This window comes from Acomys russatus, chromosome 27 (genome assembly GCF_903995435.1).
Source record: "Acomys russatus chromosome 27, mAcoRus1.1, whole genome shotgun sequence".
Taxonomy (NCBI): Eukaryota; Metazoa; Chordata; class Mammalia; order Rodentia; family Muridae; genus Acomys; species Acomys russatus.
Genome location: NC_067163.1, coordinates 42,782,856 through 42,806,154, shown reverse-complemented (window position 1 = coordinate 42,806,154; position 23,299 = coordinate 42,782,856). Strand labels below are relative to the sequence as shown.

Genomic DNA, 23,299 nt, shown 5'->3' with positions numbered 1-23,299 from the left:
ACTCACTGCTCTTCCAAGGGTCCCAAGTTCAATTCTCAGCAACCACATGGCAGCTCACAACTTTCTGATGCCATCTTCTGATGTACATGCAGACAAAGTACCTATATATGTAAAATAAATAGATATATTTTTTTAATAAAAAAGAAAAAAAATAACTGTGGAAAGGACAATGGATTCAGTAAACATAGACCCCCCTGTTCAGATCTAGCCAATAACAATGCATTCTCCACGGTTGTGAGGAGAGCAGGGACTGCCTCTGACATGAACTCTCATGCCCCTGTAATCAATTTCCCTTGTTGAGGATGCCAGGCAGCACACAGAAGGTGAAGTGGGCTATCTGGATGAGAGCTGACAGGCTGTGGTCATATGGTAGGGGAGGAGGTCCCCTTCTGTCAGAGGTCTAGGGGAGGGGAATAGAGCAGAAGAGGAAGGGAGAGTGGGAATGGGAAGATACAAGAGGGGGGATAAGAATCAGGATATTATCTTAATAAATTATAATAAATTTATGTGGGAAAAACTGTGCATTAAAAATATTTTCCTTCATGTAGATAATTGTATTATCTACATGAAAGTTTGTGTAGTATTATGTGCCTACAGTGCACTCAGAAGCCATAAAAGCCATCATATTCCCTGGAACTGGACTCACAGGCAGTTGCTAGTCAATATGTGCTGAAAATGAACCCAGAACCACTGGAAGGACAGCTAGTGCTTTTAACTACTGTCTCACCCATCTCTCCAGTCTTCTGTGTGAATTTTAATTTCTTTCCCGTTCAAGTATTTGCTTTGTATGTACTAGCACTATAAGTGTAAACAATATTATAAAACATAAATACATAAATATGTGACATTAGAAATTAATATTACAAATGATTATCCTACGTATGTATGAATAATAATTATTGATTATATGAGGTTTAAGCCTTAAGTAAAGATAAGTAAGGGCCAGAGAATAGCATATGGTCGGGTACTTGTCTTAACATGCACAAAGCCTAGGGTGTAATCTTTGAAATGTCAAGAAAGCCAAAACAAGACAAGGGTTATTTTCCTCCCCCTGCTCCTCGTCCTCCTCCCCCTCCTCCTCCCCCTCCTCCCCCTCCTCCTCCCCCTCCTCCCCCTCCTCCTTCCCTCCTCCTCCCCTCCTCCCCCTCCTCCCCCTGCTCCTCCTCCTCCTCTTCCCCCTCCTTCTCTTTCTCCTCTTCCCTCTCCTCCTCTTTCTCCTCCTCTAGCATTCTTTAACTTCATTAGTTTCAATGCCAGGTTGTCCTTTCTCATCTTAGAGGACAATGAAGTATGTCTTCCTTGGTGATCTTTATACTAGATATCTCAATTTGTACATTTAATCATGGATCCATGAAATTAGGACACAGATATCAGATTACATTTGTAGTAGAGGCTTTGAAATTAGGAAAAGGGAACCCATTTTGACCTGCCAATTCCAGAAATGCAATTTGACAGCATATTCAAAGGTAAATGTGTATGTATGCAAAACGATAGGACTTTCCATTCACTCTTGAATTCCTACCTATTTAAATTTACACAATATCGCAAAATGCCTAGTCAGATAAATTTATCTATGAGATAATGTGCATGGTGATTCCAAAACACTGTACAGTATTTTAAAGGCAGCTATTCAAAATGGTTTTTTGTTTGTCTTGTTTTGTTATGTTTCCCCTTTGAGATTGACCCACTCACTATCTACCTACCAAACTGACGAAGGTCCAAGCAGAGATTTGCTCCCTCCACTAGTGTGGCATTCCGGCAGATGGTCCACAGATTGAAATACATGTACACTGGCAGCGAGGTGAAAGCCGTGACGCCCAGCCAGGCCAGCATGAAGAGGTATGTTAGCATGATGAACTACAACAGGAAAAACAGGAAGAGGGAAAACATGTAAGCTACTGCAAAACAATTTTGCTCTCAAGCCTCAGAATTAATTCACACTGCTTTTAGAACCCTGATACATACATACTCAAAAGAACTATTAGGGATTATAATATGAGAATTGATCGGTTAAAAAAAAAAAAAACCCTTGTGGTCTTTTATTTATTTTTCTTTTTTTTCTTCTTTTTTATTTATTCTTCTCTCATTATTGTACATTACAAACCACAGTGCTCCCTCACTCCTCCCCTCCCAGTCACTACTCTCTGTGACACCTCCTCCCCCAGATCCATTTCTCCTCTGTTTCCCTTCAGAAAAGGGCACACCTCCCGGAGATATCAACTCAAACAAACAAACAAAATGGCATAACAAGTAACGATAAGACTAGGTGCATACCTCATATCAAGGCTGGATGAGGCAACCCAGTAGGAGGAAAAGGGTCCCATGACTCTTTTATTTATTTTTTTTAGAAAATAAAACTATTTAATTATTCTAACAAAAGCTACAATGGTATTTTATATCAACTAATTTTTTTTTCTCCTAGGTTTATTGCACAAAAGAACAGAATATTCTATGTGGCTTAAGACTCATAGAATATTCTGAGCCTTAAGATGAAGTTGATTGTTTGAGGCCAATATTTTTCTTGTCTCTACCAGAAAAAGGGACAAGCTACCTATTCTGTGTGGCTTTTTCTCTTCCCTTCCTGGAGTGTGTAAGCTGAAACACTGTAATAGATGTGTCTCACCATATTGTGTTACATGACAACTAGTCCATAAAGCTGTGTCTACCCAGCACATCATTCCTTTCTTACGAAAAGCTAGAAATGTCTGCCAAGCATCAAAGCATATTCAAAATGACAATGTCCCTTCAACTTTAACATTAATGCTTTGCCTACTACATCGCGCATTATCTTCCAAATTAGTTCAAGAATAAAAGACGAAGATCTAGTCTCTCATGTAATTTTGAATCAATGGCTGGATATTATTATCATGTGTGAGTGTGTGAGGGTTGGGAGGACATACTGAAGGCCATGTATAAAGGTCAGATGACAAGTTTATATAGTTGATCTCCCAACCATTACCATCTTTCAGGGATTTAATGCTGGTTGTCAGACTTGCATACAAGCAGCTTCACCCACCAAGTCATCTTGATGGGCCCTTTTTATTATTTAAACAATGGCATTTCATTCATTACATCCCTAACTAAATATTGCTTTTATTTCACAAAAAGGAAACATAATGGCGAATTGTTTTTAAAAATCATCATTTTAACCTTGTCTGAGGCTAGACTATATACTTCAAGCCTCTATTTCCACCCTTATAAGGTGGAAACCACTCCACAGAGACATCATACATCCCAGACAGACTTCAATGAGCTGATACACATGAAACATGTAGTAAAGGCAATGGCTTATAAGAAGCTGACAAACTATCACCTGCTTTTATTATTCATGGTGTGTTTCAACTGAGTAGGTCCATATAGAATATGTGAAGCACGCTTAATTTCATATTGGGAGAAATTAAAATAATGAAAACTTCTTGGATATGCAAAAGTTATTCAAAATGCATTTATCACAACAGAAAAAAAACTTAAGAAACTATCTATCACACAGCATCTTATGTGAAGACGTCCTATTATCAACACTCCTTTGTGAAGACAGAGGCCTGATGTCATAACATTTCCATTGTTCAGAGCTCCTGGAGAAGGAGACCTGGTGGCACTCAGAGGAAGGACAGCAGGTTACCAAGAAGAGACTTGATACCCTATGAGCATATACAGGGGGAGGAAATCCCCCTCAGGAGCAGTCATAGGGGAGGGGAGTAAGGGGAAAATGGGAGGGAGGGAGGAATGGGAAGATACAAGGGATGGGATAACCATTGAGATGTAACAAGAATAAGTTAATAAAAAATGAAAAAAAAGAAATGAAAGATGATATTGTGAATCAGGGATTTGTAGGTGTTATTAAAAAAAAGGCTCTATGATTCAAGAAAAAGTCATCTCTATGCTTTGAACCCAGGTTTTCTGTTTCGATTTTTCTCGCTGTCCTTGGAAAGTTTTCAACATATTTTTCTGAAGGTGTTATCTATTGTTTAGTGGGATCTCAGATAAAAAGACTAAGACATAAAATGGTGAACCACGTTGCCAAGCAAGTGCTTGTCCCATGTAGGCACTGTGAAGGAGCATAGCTGCCAATAGGGTGTTTTTTTAGCCATAGCCTCATTGTGAGGATGGCCTGGGGTAATCTGAGAGCAAAAGATGCTTAGGCCATTTTATGTGGCAACTATAACTATATTTAAAACACCTCTGTAGGTGACCAAATGTGTGTAGAGTTTAAGCAGCGCTGCTCTATGGTTAAGACAGGTCTCATGAGTGTACTGGATGTGAAGGCCTCTTTGCTATTTGCCACTGGATCTCACAAAATAGAACGTTTTTTGGTTTGTTTGCTTGTTTTTCAAGATTATAGGAAACACATGGCAATGGAATAGAAACAGCCAGTATTAGGGATGAGAGAGGCATAAGACCAAACTTTCTGAATTAGAGCTTCTCAGATTTGGCACTATTAAAATTTGGGCCAGATAATTATTTGTTGAATGGATTGCCCTACAAATTATAGAGAGTTTAGTATCAACTGTAGCCTTACGTACCATGCCTCATTTGTCCAACAAAAAATTTTCAACATCTCCCAAGTAAAACATGTTCCACCTAGTCTGCTCCCAGCTTTGTTCAGTTGCCTGTACACTTTTAAGGGTTGGATTATTCAGTTTTACTTTTGGAGCAAGTACATTCATGAAAATCAAATGTAGCCAATTTTACATAATATAATGAATCTTAAACTTCAATTACCTTATAAGGGTAAATATAAATATTAAATTGTAAATATTAAAGATGTAAATGTAAGTGTATATAGATATATTTTGATACCTGTGGTGTCATTGTAATTATGAATACAAAAGTCCATAACAAATTTCAATATTTCAATATATGGTACATTAAGTACATCCCAGGTGCAATACAAGCAATTTGTTTTTATTTGAAGATTAATAAAAAAGTGAACACAATACTCTGTATTTATTAAGTTTAATAAGAGCATGTTTAAACATACTCAATATTTGATTTATTCAATTTGATGTCATTTATTTCATGATATAACTAAATTACATTACTGAAAATATAATAACCTCTTATACGATGACTCAATAAAGTAGTTATTTCCACTCCCATAGATTAACATTGTGGTTCTGCATTTTGGTGTGCCTCAGATACCAAGTTTTGAATGGTAGCCTGGAAATGTTGAAATGAGCTTGTATTAGTCTTGTTGTTGTATGAGGGAAGAAACAATGCAAATCAAACTGTGCTTTCCAGAGCATTCTCCGAGTGAGGAGAACACCAGCCATCACTCTGTGATCGGAAAGCTAACGCGGTTTTAAAGCTAATTGCAGCGGTGTGGTGAAGCTTCTTCAGCTAGTAACCATTTTGGTTTTTATAGAGGAACAGGGATAACACAACAAATTTCTATTACTGTTCACTCGGGAAACTTTGCACATGGCGACAGGGAAACATTTCTTCCAACCTTCAGTATTACTCAGTTCTCCAAGTATAAAGACATTAAGACATCTGCAAAAGCACAGACACTTCCAAAGCTAAGGAAGGCAGGCAGAGCAGGCTAATGCATTGAATGTGAGCTAGATTGCAAGATAAAAAAAGAAGGTAACAGCTAAATGGAGAACCTAAATTCCTTCTTCCTCTGATTCAGCACACAATGGCCAAGGAAGAGGCATACAGGACTTAGTAGAGCTGGCTGTATTTCTTGGAACTAGGAGTTTGTCCCCTCCAATGACAATTACAGGCCTTACTCTCTAGTAGGCTAGAGATTACTGTTGCTGCTTCTGCTCAGCTTTGATCAAGCCTGGATGCCACAGCACGTGTCCCAAGTGTGGGCAGGCACATCTTCGTGGGCCGACTGCATAGCCACCGAGGCAGCCCACGCAGCTGCTGCCAACCTTCTGCTGCATTGGGTATGACTGATGACATTGCTACTATGGTAGAAAAATAGCGTGGTTCATGATTCACTTTAAAAATAGGTATTTGAGATTCCTTTTAAGACACTTGAATGACAGGCAGAAAATTATCTGTACATAGGTGTGGAAATTCTTCCGTGATTATATTTTACTATGTGATGGTTTTCCAATTCTAAATGAAACATCACAATTGACTGCAACTGTCTTGCTGGTGGGACATTTTGTGCCATGAGAGATCAGTTAATAGACCCTAGCACTTCGGCAGCATCATAGTCGTAGACCTTTCAAGATGATCTTGATTTTTGTAAAGTAGGTCAACCAGGATTCAGAAGCCTGAAATTGCTTTCTAAAGCTCACAGAAGCCCTGTACTGAGTTGTCTGAACAATAAGGACGCTCATCAGTCTCTACATTTATTATACACTATTTATAATAAAAAAAAAAGACGTTAAATCAAGGTCAGAAACTTGCCTTTTTCTAGAGAAATTGTTTAAGTGTCATCAAGAACTGAATACACATGCTTTTAACATCAATCCAAGATCTTTATGCATATTATTTCCTCTAGACCTGAAATTTTATTACCAATCCGAAGAACTTAGGTGGCAATCCATTTTCCGTGCCTTAAGTCACTTTATTGAAATTTCAGTTTGTCTCACATTCATCTATGTCACCTGTTAGGAACTGCAGGAAGAGTCCCCCAGATAGAAATAAGTGTCCACAACTCAACCAAGTTGCATCTCAGAATCTGTTACAAGCTGCTCAATATAATGAGTTGCTGCTCACTGGTATGTTTAATTTTTCTGTGAGACAAACTAATTTATTGGTCCTTATTGCAGATTGCTTACATTTTGTTTCTTTTTTTTTTTTTTTCTGTAATTAAATACATGTTCTTGTATGGCACGGCAAAATAGTAAGAAAGGCAAGGCAGGGAGGGGTGCTTCAGTGATTCATTGTGGGAAAACTGTTCTGCATAAAACATGCAACACTGTCTTCAATGGTATATTTGGTTTTTACTACCTTCATGCATTAGTAGATACATGCTTTAATATGCATTAGTTCTATGTTATGAAAATAGATCTGATTTAAAATTAAACATCTCATCAATAAAAGTTTAAGACAGGACCAACTAATGAATATACTTTTTTAAAAGATTTTTTAAATTACTCCTAAATATATAGCTTACCGTGGAGATATGTTTAAGAGGAGAGACAGAAATGTACACACATCTGCACTACTTATAGATTAGAATTTTTAAATTATTTTCTATGGTAACGTAATGTAAAAAAATAAATATATGTTGCCTCCTTTACAAACAAAATTAGTTGCAGTGCATATGACTTGAGAGTTTAAAACCAATATTTCACAAGAAATACTCTTAACTTAGGAATCTTATTATGAAGTTGCAGGGCTATCCTCATTGAAGAAAAGGTTACTCCGTTAAAGAATGTTCTAACTCTCTTAAGGTGAGTAAAAACATTTGCGTGATCCTGACATCAACCCGCATTACATGGTGAGTGCAGAGAAAAGACATACCCAGGCGCTCACGCAGCGGCCGCACGTGGTGATTTTGAAGTCCCCATAGAGATCTTTGATGGCCCCAGTCGTGAAGAAACCTTCCACCATCAGTAAAATGCCGTAGACGAAGAAAGCCGCCGCGATGCCATAGATCACATACTTAAAGATGTCAATCCTGGAGACGAAAAGAAAACCAAGGCACAAGGTGATTTAGTTCAGTGACTTTTTGTCACTTGTTTTCAAACGCTGATCCTCTCGTGTCCATGGGCCTTTTGAAATGTAAACAGAAAATATGCACAAAAGCACCTATGCAAAGTCTCAGCATGGATCAGGGAGCAGCTATTGGCAGTTGATGGCTAGTGGGAGAGGGAAAGTCACTTTTCTTCAGGGATGTGACCTCTGAGACACTGCACAGGCTTCAGTATACGGCCCTGTACCCATACACCTGCAGGAAGTACTAACCGGACTCAGTGAGTAGTAAATTAAAAAATAGAGAGGAAGAGTACATGAAGTTAAGAGGGGAAAATAGAGGATGACAGGAGAAGAACAGCAGAGGAGGAAGTAGGGGATAGATTGACTTGGATCTGAACACACTATATTAAATGAAATTCTTGATAATAAAAGTAAAGCAAAAGAAAATTGGTATTCATAATGGTAGATGAACTATAAAACATTTGTTTTTTTATGTTCCTAATGTTTGCCTATAAATTTTGTTCTGCCATGTTTAATACTTGCCAACAAGGGTTTTTGTTTTGTTTTGTTTGTTTGTTTGTTTTGGTATGTATGTACATCTCTGCCTCGGCCTCTACAGTCTCTCTTGTTCTTTGGTCACATTAATGAAGTCTTATCTAGATAATTAATAAGTTGCTTAAATTAATTTGCTAAGTGTAGTAGGAGTGGGAAAATTGATAATGTGGGTATATATTTATATATTTATATATACATATTTATATCCATATCGAATGTCTTGAATATATAAAAGGATAATGAATGTTTTGGAGGTTATTTATTAGTTTTTTGTAAATTTATATCAATTTCATACTTTGTCACTACACTAATTTTAAGTGCATTTTATTTAACTTCTATTACCAATTGTCACTAATATTTTCTCACAATAATAGTACCAATAATGAGAAGGAAGAGAATTTTCCATATAAATGACAAGCAAACCCTTTTGGTAGAAACACAAATTAATATTTAATATAAGTGAGCCAAAAATAATCACAGCATAATTCCTGACAAGTTTAAAACAGTAATTACCCTTTCTCATAGTTGGTTTCTAATTATAAAAAAAATATTTTAAATAATACAAAACTTATATTTAGGAAATATAAACATATTCACACAGAGGACAGATGCACATGTGATAGCTAGAGATAAGCATGGATAGATGCTAGAGGGTAGATGGTAGATGACATACCGTCACCCGGTAGCTCTATTTTAGGAGACCAATGCTCATGAAATTGAGAAAGAAGAATTAGCATGTTTGTGACCTAAGTTTCTATTTACTGTTCTTTATTTTGAAATTTGTCACTCTGTGTTTATGTTTCACTTGATATCTTCTTAAATCACAGAAATATTTATAGCCATAGTGGTGTACTGTAGATGAAGAGGACTCTAACTTGTTTTCATACATTGTCAGGACCAGTAAGTGGCTTACACTCAATGTGATCAGAGTTATACAATATGCCAGTAAAGTGCAGGGGTGGAGGTGACATCAACTCAGTGCTCTCTGCCACTTACTGTCAGGAATAGATCAAGTATAACATTTGGAATGTATATATACATATTTATATATATCCATATTGGATATAAATATGTCATATGGATATGACATTCTACCTGTAATACAATGTCAATACTGAAGCACTACCCAAAGGATGGATTGCATAAGTAAAGCATAGGTTTACAACACTTTCAACAAAATTGTTCATTTTCATTGACATTCCCAATTGCCATCATAATTAACACTCTGATGATTTGACCTAAGACGATCTCCACTTAATTTTTAAAAGAGGAGAAATCATTCTGAAGATGGAAGCAAGTTGGAATGATGTGGCATCAATCCACTACCTGGAAGACGTAAATAGCTGAACCTTCTATACAGTCTTGGTTAAGAAATTTCCCCTAGTGACAACATTATTCCAGAATTATTAAGTTTGCAACTATGGGAGAGTATGTGTGAGTGTGAGGGGTGTGTGTGAGTGTGAGGGGTGTGTGTGTGTGTGTGTGTGTGTGTGTGTGTGTGTGTGTGTGTGTAAAATCTCTCCTCTTTTTCTCATTGTTATAATCTTTAGGGCTAGGGTTTGAACTACTCAGTGTCCCCTTGTGTATTGTGAATACGCTCTCTACCTCTACCCACAGCCCCTACATTCTAATCCACGAAGTTTTTGTTTTTATGGCAGTACCAGTAAACATCCATTTGTTTGTCTAAATGTAAAGCCTGCATATGACTAATGCTGACATTGTTTAACACATGGTTGCAAGTCATTTACTAGAATGCACTGACTTGACCATAATGCTAGAGTATGCTATATCTCTTCTGAACTGGAAAGTGACCAACTTTCAAAAGCAGGACATGGCTACTGCTTCCTAGTCACCTGAATTCCATGTGTAACTGAGCAGGAAGTAAGTTTGGAAGTCTTAGGTATAGAAAATTATAAGTATCTTTTCCATTTCCTGTTAGGTTTCAGAAAAACACCACCATTGATGATTTTGAAAGTTACAGTAAAGCTATTGTCTTAGTTAAGGGTTTCATTGCTGTGAAGAGACACTATAAAGGAGTACATTTGCCTGGGGCTGGCTTACAGTTTCAGAGAAAGCATGACAGCATGCAGGTAGACATGGTGCTGGAGGAGCCAAGAGTTCTACATCTTGATCCAGTGGCAGCCACGAGGGAATTGTCTTCGTAGGCAGCCAGGAAGACGCTCTCCTTCCACAGTGGGCGAAGCACGAGCACAGAAATCTGCAAAGCCCACCCCACCACCCACAGTGACACACTTCCACCAATGAGGTCACACCTCCTAATAGTGACACTCCCTGTGGGCCAAACATTCAAACACATGAGTCTAAGGGGGTCAAACCTATTCAAACTACCACAGCTCACTTTGAAACATTGACAGGTGTGATCCATAAAATTCATATTTAGTAATTTTTTATTTCAGCTAAAGGAACATGACTTATTTTTTTTACTAGACTTACATTTCCACAATGGCATGGTTAATCATAAATGTTACAATTTTGCACAGAAGACTCCTAGAACTTTTTAATTTTACATGACTGACACTCCATATTTATTGAACAACTCAAATTTATTCTTACCCTCCAACCCAGCTCCTTTCAATGAGAATTCTTTTTTTTGTTTGTTTGTTTGGTTGGTTGGTTTTTTGTTTTGTTTTGTTTTGTTTCTATGAGATGGACTATGCTAGAAAGCTAATCTAAATCACCATTCTTGTGGTGAGTAGCTTCTTTCACTTAACATGAAGGTTTTGTGATTCATCCACGTGTCTGGGTTTATTTTCTAATGGTCAGTAGTAGTTCACTGCCTATATACTATATTTTCTTTATCTATATATCCATCCGTCAAAATTTAAGTTGTTGTACACCCTGGTCTGTGAAAGTTGATGCAATGAACATGGTAGTCCAGCTATTTCCTCAGAATCCTAATTTCAATTCTTTTTAATGAATGCTCAAATTCGTGTTGATAGATAAGTAAGGGAGGTATGGTTAGAGGCGATTTCTGTGTTAATGAACCTCTCAAATGTCCATTGTTTTGGCTGAAGCTAAAAATTTATCAGGAAACAGATACTAAATATTTTGCAAGATATTCCTTTGTTTCACATTTAATAAAATCAAAACTATTCCTAAAAGTTTTCTTGTATATTACCTTTTCTTCCTGAACTCTGACCTTAAGTGAGCATGTACAGTAGTGCACACCTTGAATTGAACATGCGTAAGAACATACCCCTTAGATGTATATAATATGTATATATGTATATGTAGAGATTACCTGAAAAAATCATAAGAAAGGGCATTGATATGGTCATAAATCCTAGGCTCTCATTACCTGCTGCATGTTATGAATATTTCTTTGCTCTCTTATTTCTTATCTGAACTTAGTTTGACTTTGCATTTAGAAACAAAGAGACCCGTTACATTCAATTACAGAGTGACGGTCTATAATATCCCACCTCTCAGATATTTTATCTCATTGTAAATCCCTTCAATTTTCTCAATTTTTTTTTATAAAACTGTGGAGCCAATGGAAAAAATAACATATGCTTTATGTAGAGAAATGGAACAAAAGAAACACTGAATTATCAGTGTTCATCCTTCCAATTTCTTACATAAGTTTTAATTGCGTTATTTTGAATACTTACTCTGTAGCCAATGCATTACGAGCATGTAAAGGAGAACATATTTTTCAGAGGTTTGGCAAGTTATGGCACAATCTACAATATGGAGACCCAGTTCCCCAGGTCCCCACTTTTAACAGTGGTGTAAAGAATAATGGCATCCGAAGGTGTCTACATCCTGTTTCCTGGAAAACGCTCATGAGTCACCCTGATCAAAGGCATTTTGCAGATGTGGTTAATGATCTCCAGATAGGAAAATTATGCTGTAGTACATGAGTGGGTTCAATGTAACTGTGTGGCTCTTTAAAATGAAAGATGTAAGCGTGTCACTATAAAAGTCAGAGAGCGATTTCAGGATGCCACATGGCTGCCTTTGAAGAAGGAAAGGGACAAGGAGCCAGGAATGCAGGTGGCTTCTGTAAGATGGAACAACTCCAGAGACTCCAGATGGAGCACAGTTTTGCCAGCATCTTGATTTCAGCCCGTTGCAGTAAACCTAGTAAGACCTGCTTTAGATTTCTGACCTCTGAAACTGTGAAAGAAGCAATTTCATAGTTTTAAGAAAAATAGTTTCTGATTTTAAAAGAGAATGTTTTTAAGGATTAGAAGCCAGAAAAAAAAATGCTTAGTAACAAAGCACACTATTCGACTGTTATTTTAGAACTCATGAATTCAATAAGATTTACTAACCCAAGTTTTAACTATGATTTAAGTCTGCTCTGATTTCCAAGACTAACAAGCTGTCTCCTATCAACTCTAATTTGGCTGCTCTTGGAGGAGTATTGTCAGTAGAAAGTGACAATATCTGGTTTAACTGTCAATCCTGTCACTAAGTAGAGAGAGTTTACAGGCCAGCATGGTTTCTAAGCCTTACTTTTTCTTGCTTTAGCCTTGACTCCTTACATCAAACCATTAAGACATTGGTAACTGTTTTGCATTTCACTGAATTTCCAAAGAAAACAACCCTTAAGAAATAAACTACATGGAAAGTTTTATTTAAGAGTAAAGCTGGCATGTGACCATACCTCAGGATGTTTATTCAAGAGGTCAAATCACTTAGCAAATCGTTTTGACCATCGTTTGATATCTAACTTTTGACCAGGCACCATATTTCATTGTCTGTATAAATTTGTTGTACTCTTGTAAAATACTCAGCCTCCTCCTGCTTGCTTTGTCAAAGGATGATTAAAGAACTCAGCAAAACGCACTGTCAAAGTCTCTCTTGGGTAAGAGACACTGAGTCACAAATTAGAAGAGCTCCTCTAATCACAGCAGATAGCGAGTCATTTCCGAATGTGTGAGCCCATGCTGTTGTGCTAATATGTGAATGATGTTTAGGTGGAAGAAATAATGGGACTACATTAAATTATAAATGTATCACAAATTGAGAGCCAACACATGATCTGGATTTGAAGAACCAAACTGACATATCACTAATCAAAATGCTTCTTGGAAACCAGTGACAGATGAAGATATTTTAAAACATTTTACCAACAGATCAAAAAGCTGTTGGAAATTCATTCTCTTCTTTCTTTGAAGGCTTCGACACTTTGGTGGGACCATGGCAAACTGAGAAGTTAAGATGTAGGACACATCAATGATAGCAGTCATGATTACATGTCTGAAATATACTGCAGAAGAAAGGAAAGCAACCTCCGACTTATCTGTGACAAGTAAAATTCCAAGCTGGGAAGACAACTAGTAAAACACAATGGTTACATTTCACGGTTGCATGTCTTCCATAGACTGCCCTTTAGTGTTAGAGATCTGGATTATGTTTAGATACTTGTATGTATTTAAGGGGTGGGGAGAGAAATGGGGGAGAAAAGGAGAGGAAAAAGTAGAGAGACATATCAACCTATAAGCCTAATATTTGTCCCGGCTTCCTTACAGTTCTACTGTGCACTCTCTGTTTCTCCTTTACTTTTCCTATTCCCCCTGACATCCCTGTAAAAGTAACTTTTATTCTCCTTGGTCAGTTGTTGTCTCCGAGGCATACTGCCTCCTGCTGCTAACCTAGGCCTAGTCCTGGATGCTTCTAGCCTCCATACAATCTAACCTAGGCCTAGAATGCTTTCAGCCTCTGAGACTTAAAAAGACCACCCTTTCTTGTTCTTATTGCGTCTGGGCTAGCTGGTTACACTCAGCTGTTCTCCTCAAACTCTTCTCCCAACTGATTTACTTAATCTGACTTTATCTCTCTGTCCGGAATTGCTCTGCTTGACCATAAGCTAACTCAGCAATCTGCTCTACTCTTCTGGTTCCTTCTCATTTTCTGGCTCATTCTGTTTTCACCTGAGTTCTCTCTCTCTCTCTCTCTCTCTCTCTCTCTCTCTCTCTCTCTCTCTCTCTCTCTCTCTCTCTGTCAAACCCATCTTTCTATTACTGTTCTGGGAAAGCTGCCTCCTCTCTCTGTAAAACTGTCTTTAAGTAGCTTCCCGTTCCTCTCTCTTCTTGTGAGAGTTGGGCATATTCTATTCTGTTAAATCTTCTCCGATTTCTCACCTTTTCTGCCACTCAATTAGACATCACTTTCAAACATGGGTGCTTCCTTCTACAAACTAGCTTTACCTTTGTCTGAGATTAAAGGCTTGTACCAGCTCTCCTGGACCTGTTTTTTTGTTTGTTCGTTTGTTTGTTTGTTTTGTTTTTTTAACCTGATACTTGCTGAATACCAGGCTGGCAGTGAACTCAGATCTGCTTGCCTCTGTCTCCTGGATCATAGGTGTATTTGGATCCCAGCTGGATCACACAAACCTAGAAAGTCTTTGGATATGATCCTTTGCCAGAACAGCCATGTTCTGAATTAACATTCCTCTACACATCCCTTTTCCTGCAGGCAGCCCTGCTGAGGGTGAACTCCACAACCTCAAAATAGGAATAATTTAAGTCCTCCCTTATCACATTGAGAGTTCTATGGTACAAATCTTCCCTGTTTTCATATGCTTTTTTGAGTGGAGTTTTTTTGTTGTTGTTTTTGTTGTTTGTTTTTGGCAAGGAGAGGGATTTAATCCACGCGGAAGCTCCATGAGGCCTATATAATGAATTTACAGAATCTGAACTATGAAGAGAGAAATAATTTGGACCCAGCCAATAGTCTCATCATTCGAACATACCTTTATTTGTTTTACATTTAATTTCTCATAAACTGGATCAAATGTAAAACTATAAAATATATACTCGAAAGTCTCTTCTAAAGTCCCTTCCCTAAGCTTCCATAGATAGCATCCTCAGAGCTTGAGCAGAGACCTACCATATTTTAAAGTTGGTTGTGTAACTATCAAATACTTAACTTTGTAATTTCTAATATATATATATATTCATTTATTAGACTTATGACTCCTTACAAACTTTATGTGCTATAACTGAATAAAGCAACTTAAATGCAGACTAAATATAGAGACACTGTGGATTTCAAGGACATCTGTGGTAGCTTAAAATAATGAACAGTGAGAACATATTTTGTCCAGGCTAGGCTGAGATATAACTAAAAAGAAAATGTCAGTTTTGAAACATTAAAATATACCCATGAAATCATCTTACTAAAACTCTCCTGAACTAACCAGCAAGAATCCAGTTGAATTTTCTGTTTCTTTTTCTTTTCATTTCTTTCCTCCTCCACCTCCTCCCTCTCCTCCACCTCTTCCTCCTTTTTCTTCTTCTTCATCTCTTCTTCCTCCATCACCCCAAGACGGAGTCTCACTATGCAGCCCTTCTTGTCCTGGAAATCATAGACATCAGCCTGCCTCTGCTTCCCAATGCTAGTGTTAAAAGTGTGTGCCACTGTGCCCTGCTTAACCAGTTGGAATTTGAAATAGCTTAACTACATTTCATATGATGAGTATGAGTTAGAAGCAAAGAAGGATTCTAGCAATTTAATCTAAGATGATGATGGCTATCAAGTTTTGGATTTATGCGCTTGCTAATGTTTAACTCTATAACAACTAATAAATTACAGGAATATATAGTTATTATCCAATTAAATAAATAATGCTAAGTTGTAAATGATATGTGAAATAAAGTTACGAAAAGAAATAGATCACTCTTAACTTGCTAGTAAATATTCATTTGCAAGTTCGGGGACACTGATACTTCAGAGTCATGGATTGTAGTTTTTAAAAATTATTTCTCATATTTTTCAGTACTAAGGACTAGATCTCATATTTTCTAGATGAAGCTCTCATATGTACAACATAAGTGTTACAGTTATTAATCTTGAATAAACTTATTGCAAGTTGGAGCCAACTCATGACCTGGATTTGAAGAACCAAATTGACAAATACACATATATGTAGAGGTATGTGTATATATATTTATGTAAAACATATACAATTGTTCTACCTCTGAGCTCTTTCCTCAGCTCTATTTGTGCTTTCAATATTGAGAAAGATTCATATTAATTTTCTTAGGCTGGAGCTGAACTTGCTCTGTAGCCCAGGTAGGATTTGAACTTGAGATTCCCCTAACCCCAGCCTCATAAGGAGCTGAGCTCACAGAGCTTCACCACAAGTCTCAGCTGATCTCACAGCTTCTGCAATTACTCTTTTTCTAATCACCATTTGTGGAAGGGTTATAGGGTTCCTTTATTATATTTCATTTTTGCTGATCAGAATTCGTCAGTGTTTAAAATCTTCAAACATTTCAGATAAATATAAAAGCTAAATATTTTTTCCTTAAAATTTTCATTGTTTCTCCTTCTGTTTCTTCCTTCACCTCTCAGACTAGAAAATCGTGGACTATTGTATGACTATGTGAAACTCTATTCTCTTAATTTTCATAGAGAATTATTAACTTTAATTACACTAATGATACAGCATATTAAAAATATTATTGAAAAATTGCTTATAGTTTATAAAAGTAAACAAATTTAGCAGTATTGTATACTGTTTTTGAGACATGGTCTTCTATTTAACTCTGGAACTTGCTATCTAGACCAACCTGGTCTAAAACTCACAGAGATCTGCCTGTCTCTGCCACTCACACTCTGGGATTAAAGGGCCACTACACCTGGTCTTTAATATTGCATACTTTTGAATTGTAGTTTTTTAATTGAATTGTAGTTTTCTCCTACCAAGGAGTTTCTAGTGACACTAGGATCATAGAAACTGACTTGGATAAATCAGAATTGTAGTTGATTATGTTTACCTGGAAGGATGTGAGAAAGAGCAATGTTACCACAACTAACCAGGTAACAATTAAGATAATCTGATTCCAGAAAATGTGCACATGCAAGAAGAACAACTGCATATTTTAGAAGAGAAAAAACATGAATATTTCAAACACATAAAACTGAGTAGAATGAAATAAACACAAATAGTTTCAAGGCTAACAAGCATAAATGGAGTATAGATAGTTTTTATTTTTTAAAAACTTAAAATAATAAGTAATTTCTGTCCATGATTGTGAAATCACCCAATAGATGATGAGAATTAACAACTTATCTGAAAATAAATCCTCCTGTAAGTAAATCCAAAATATTTACTTTCTATAATATTAAACATTAAAAAACTATAAACAGAACAAAAGAATTTCACTTTCAGACTACTTAAATTGCATTTACAAAACCAAAAAAATTATTATTTATACAGCATCATAATTTATAGTCCTGGTACTTTACATTTTAGGGGATCATAACACATAATTGGTATTTTCAGAAAAGTTGCTCAAATTTTTATCTTACAGAAGACCACAAAACCTTTAACATTATTTTCTTTGTGTTAAAGAAAGTAATGTAATAGCATATGCATGGCTGGGTTAAAAAATTGAAGTGTCTGATCCCACTTGGAATTTTATGAATTTCCTAAAATTAACATCTAAGCTTAAATTTGTGTCTACCTCTGTCTTCTGTCTTTTTGTCATTTTTTAAAAATAAGAGCCTATGTTCAATATAAAGAGCAAGGAACAACTTTCCTACTTACTGGTAATTTAATTGATGTCAAAGCCTTGGTTAAACCTCTATTAATTTGGTCTCATATTCCATGCAAAGTACTCTGTCTTGGTTGACAGGTCAATTCTTTCAATCATGTTTGCCTCATACAGCTTTCTAAAATTTTCACTTATCATCACCTTACTTAGGTAGACATCTATGTATTTAGAAAAAATACAGGAATGTAAACAACCTATAGACTCCACAAATAGTGGACATGGAGTGTGACTTACATGGTGAAAACATCCAGCGTGTCTCCAGCAGTCCTTGCCATCTCAAAGTAGGTCTGCAGAATGTTGACTGTTCCAGAAAGGGCTTCATGACCACATCCACAGAACAGGGCCACGCCTGCATACAGCAGGATGGTGGCAATCAGAGAGGCATAGGGAATACCTCCAAGGCATTTAATACAGCACTCAAAACACCCTGTAGAAGAGCAACAGAAAAAAAAAAAAAAAAAAAAAAAAAAAAGGAAAAGTCATTTTATTTATTCATCTTATTAAACTGTTTCTATGACCTCCACACTACAGTATTAGTATTCATAGATGGTCTGGAGTCAACCACATTAAATACAGTCGTAGAGCGTCCTCGAAGATAAAAGGAGGAAGTCAATTGTGACAATTCATTCTCCACAGTCAAGTGGGTGCATATATGGCTTATGATTTCATCCTCTACTCCTAGTCCTACAGAAGCCCTTCATTTCTATCTGGACTCATTATTAATCATCATACAAGCATGTTTATCATTTTGCTTTGAATTCACTGTTCTCATAAATCATGTTTTTCACTTTACTGAAGTAACATCTATTTCTTTGAACTATTTATGCATTTTCAGATCATTATTTAAAACTTGTAGTATACTGAAAAAACATACAAAATTCAAAAGTAGAGAAGAAAAAAATTAGACAGTAATTGAACACATGAATATTTTTGAATACAGGAGCTCATGTATGTGTGTTCTTTATATGGTGACTCATAATGAAAATCTATTTATAGATTTTGGTTAAAAGAGTAGGTGGGGAGAAAGTACTGGGAGAGGGAATATAAATCGGTGTGTGGGGTGCATTTCTTGGACAGGGGAGGCTTCTGGGTGTCTGTGAGGGTGACCCTATATGAGACTTCTTGCAACATTGGATATGTAGCCTGAAGTTGGCATCTCCTGTAGCCAGCCAGGCATTCTGGTGGAGGGAGAGGGACACCTATAAAGCCCTCTCTCCAAAATTTGCCCTAACTACAAAAAATTGAGTGATAAAGATGAGGCAGAGATTGAGAGAATGGCAGACCAATGACTGGCCCAACTTGAGACGCACTCCATGGGAGAAAGCCAACCCCTGACACTATCAATGACACTCTTCAAGGCTTGCAGATGGAAGAGCATAACTGCCTAGCATAACTGTCTTCAATGAGGTTTCATTCAGGAAGTGATAGAAACAGATGAGAGGCCCACAGCCAAACCATAGGCAGAGCCCAGGGAGTTTCATGGAAGAGTGAGAGGAAAGATTGAGGGAGCTGAAAGGATTGAGAGAGCTGGAAGGGTCAAAAATACCACAAAAAGACCCACAGAGTAAAACTATCCGGGGCCCATGGGAGGCTCAGAGAGACTTAACCACCAACCAAAGAGCAAGCACAGGCTGGACCTAGGCCCCCTACACATATGTAGCCGATGTGCAGCATGATCATTAAGCGGGTCCACTAATGATGGGGGTAGAGGCTTACTGCATGCCTTTCCATCCCTTTCCCATAGTTGGGTTCGCTTCTCTGGCTTCGGAGGAAGAGAATGTGCTTAGTCTTGCTGTATCAGGTTGGGTTGGCACCCACCAGGGCCTCCTCTTTTCTGAGGAGAAGGGAAATGGGGAAGGAGAGAAGGGGATATGAGGGTGGGACTTGGAGGTAAGAAGAAAGGGGATGCAATCAGGCTGTGAGTCAATTAAATAAATTAATTAATAGAAAATGAGAAAGACACTGACATAGTAGAAAACAGAAAACAGGCAGGGCGTAATACTGATCCCATCACTGTGATTTTTAACAAACATCCTTTTGAACTCATCATGTGCCAAATAGGGAAAAGAAGAGAATGACCTCATAATGTTCTTGTGGTGATTAAATGAGATACTATATAAAAAAAATAATACCAGTGTAACAAAAAGCTCAATAAATGTAAGCTGCTATCATTAGACACAATTCAACTTTAGCATGGAATTGACATCTCAGCATGAAATTCATTTGGGAGGTCTTGCAGTCTCCTATGCCCTGTTAGTTGAGGGGCCTTTCAGCACCTTATTAGGTCTGAAAAAGTTACATATTTGGGGGGTATTTTGGCTTTCAGATTGCAGTACTTTTTGGTTACAGGTTCTTGATCTTGATGACTCTATATTTACATGCAATAATATATAAAACATGAGATTTAAAAGTTCCTGTGTTAAGTGGACATTATGTTTCAAGAATGAACTAGTTTGTTATTTTGATATTGCTCATTAAACAGGTCATATCATCTTCTTTAGAGTCTGAGTACCTCCCCAGCTTTATTGCTCTTTCTTTTGGAGAAAATATCTCTTACTGGACTTTTCTTCTTCTACACACACACACACACACACACACACACACACACACAAACTCACACTATGGGGAAGTGGAAAAGGTTAGAACAGCTTGAAACTTCATATAGTAAAAAAAAAAATCACCAACAGATGGCTGAGACCAGTGTGTGGAGTGTTTGAATGTCATAGAGCCCAGTTTGGGGTAGAGATTACCAGAATGACAGAAAAGAAAATTAGACTATTCTCTTTTGATATTCTATGATCCCCATGCAATTAATTGCTTAAAATGAAAGGGGAAAACAAGTAACATTAGTACTAAAAAAAAAAAAAGAAGAAGAAGACTCTTTTAATCTGTGAATCTGTGAAGTTTAATCATTCCAACGACTTCGGAGTGCCAGTTTTATGGTTCCTCTCCACCCCTATTCTCAAAGCATCCCATACAGTCATGGGAAAAACTCTACTCAGCCCATTGCAAATGGCAAAACCTAATGTGCATGCTCAACCCAATCACCTGCTTATAAATTCAAACACTTACAAGATTCTAAATACTGAGTGCCATCACCTCTGCTTTACCCTAGAGCATAGAATGTACAGGTGAATAAAATAAAAAAAATCAGAGTCGGTCAAGGCCAGATAAAATAAAAGCATAAAAACATCATTACCAAAACAGCCGCGTAGGACTTCTAGTTAATTTTATTCCCTGTGTAGAGCTGGTTTGTACTTAGTTCATGTTTTTCCTGCTGTGCTGTATATGGCCATCCTGAGCTGCAGAGCTAGGTTCCTTCTCTCCAAAAAGAAATCACGTGCTCATAGACCAGAGCATTAATTGGAAATTTAATTTACTCGTAGCTTTCAAGTGTAGAAGCATATAAGATAAATTCCAATAGTAGAGAAAACTAAAGTTGGTGACTCTGAATTAATACACATTTCCAAAATAGTTCAGTGTCCAAAAGACCTGGAAACATATCCTTACTCCCCATTTAAACACTGTCATATAAGCTACTCAGAATTATGTTACCTTTGCTGACACATACAATTTCCTGTACGTTTCCATATCTGCATGGTCAGGGTAGAAAGTTTTAATTTAAGAGTTGACCCTCTGCAAAACTTTTGTTCAAATTAAAATCCTTAGAGTGTCTCATCGGGGACATATTGAACTTGTAAGGGACTACATCCTAATCAAATCCATTCTTCCTAGGAGTCTGAGCAGAGTTGCCTACTGCATTTAAAGAAGTCTCTTTGAACTCGCATATGGAGAAGCAGCACATCATTTCAGCATTCTCTCCAGCTGCCAGAATCCCACATAGTTGCTGGCAGGGGAGCTTCTTTCCACCCACAGTGAGAAACAGCCTTGGCAGATCAGTAACAGCCTTGGCAGATCAGTAGCGTCGCCATGGCAACTGTGCCCCTGGGCCAGGATGCACTCCCAATAATCACTGCTGAAGGCTGAGGACTCTGCTGTCCCCCAGCACCATGCTTTTTACTGAACCGAAAGTGCAAAAACACTCTATTAAATGAATATTAATGAAGCATAGTAAGTGGGGTTCTGGCACTGGAGGATATAGATTCCTTGAGAATAATGTCTACAAAACAAGTAATGATAGCTTTGTATATTTTCAACACTACATATTACGAGAATATGGCCTTTTAATTCTCGAATAAAGCTATGGTTCAAATATTGACAGGGAATTTGCTTTCTGGGTATAGCTTCTCAAGTGAAATAATATCATGTTGTCAGTTTTAAGATGAAGATAAATATGAAAAGAACCAAGAAGTTTTCTTTCCAACATACCCTCTAAAACCCTTTACCACTATTTAGTAAGAGTATAAAGTGGCTTCTAATGTAAAATTTGTGAGGGATACAGAGACTCCCCTGATATGGTGGTTTTTAATTGATGGATGTTTGTCTTTTTATGTAGTATATAATCAGTTTACATCTATTTAAATATTGACAAATAAACACAATATTTGCCTGCAATTACTTCTCTCTCCCTCTCTCCCCTCTCTGCTAATACCACCTGCCATTACATCTCAAGCATATCATACCTCACCACATCACATCAACTGTCAGATCACATCCCTGTCTTGATTTATGGCAGAGAAAACTGCTCCAATATATTTATTTTTTTCTCACGTGTGCCGCTTCCAATTATTGCGCACTCACTTTGTCATATACATTTGAGAAAACTATTTGATCACATATTGTCTCAGGGGATTTTGATTGATATTTTCATATTTATTTTAGAATATATAAACAAATTCTCCAGATTCTGAGAATTATTTTATAATGTTTGATTATTTTGTATATCATCTATGAAAATTTTAAGCATTACATCTCTTTGGTCAACATTTGTACATTTTCATTTATATTTTTGTTACCTTATTCTATTATGAAAAACTCAATGAAATTTAAAGAAGATTATATCATTTTGTGTTTCCAAGGGTTAAACCATGATTTTATTATTAATGTTGGCTTCTTTACCTCATTTAAGTCAATTTGTTTTGAATTCTAAGACATTCTTTAATATAAATGTAAATTTAATTCATGCTCCCTACTTTTCTGTTATCAGCTATGTCCATATACTTCCAAATTAAACTTTTATTACTGGACAAAACAGTAGTCACGCTGTGTTTTTAATATGCAGTTGGAAGTTTTTCCTTAACGTTTTATTAACACTTTTGTTTTTATTAGTCCATTAAGTATAAAATTACAGAATCCTCATAGAGATGCCAGGGATGGTGCTAATTTCTGGAGATGTAGAACTTAACAAAAATCAATATTAAAGAGAGAGGGAGAAGAATAAAGAAGAATTTGTTAAGATAGTATTTACGAGATTGTGAAAAGTGTGAGAAAATTTATATAGAGAAGATCAGAAAGATTAAAATATTGACGTCGATTTTATTAAAGGGGCCAAGGACAGATTGAGACAACATCTATAAAATACCTGAAAGATGTGCAGGTATATTAAATAAAATATCATAATAGAATTCTCATTATTAGAAAATTAAAAGGAAAAGTAAAGTAGAGCACTGAGCCAAAGATGGAAATTGGGGGAAAAAGCAATTCAAGAT

At 36.8% G+C, this 23,299-nt stretch overlaps 1 protein-coding gene across 3 annotated transcripts in view; it reads right to left on the bottom strand.

The window, feature by feature from the left end:
- Gpm6a (glycoprotein M6A) overlaps positions 1-23,299 on the bottom strand; it is a 271,839-nt gene that overhangs the window by 9,697 nt on the left and 238,843 nt on the right. For all 3 annotated transcript variants that reach the window (XM_051169675.1, XM_051169673.1, XM_051169674.1), the window contains exons 2-4: positions 17,925-18,117; positions 7,429-7,585; positions 1,704-1,857 (exon numbers count right to left, since the gene is read on the bottom strand). In XM_051169675.1, coding sequence (XP_051025632.1) covers positions 1,704-1,857; positions 7,429-7,585; positions 17,925-18,117 — 504 coding nt within the window. The remainder of the gene's footprint in view (positions 1-1,703; positions 1,858-7,428; positions 7,586-17,924; positions 18,118-23,299) is intronic.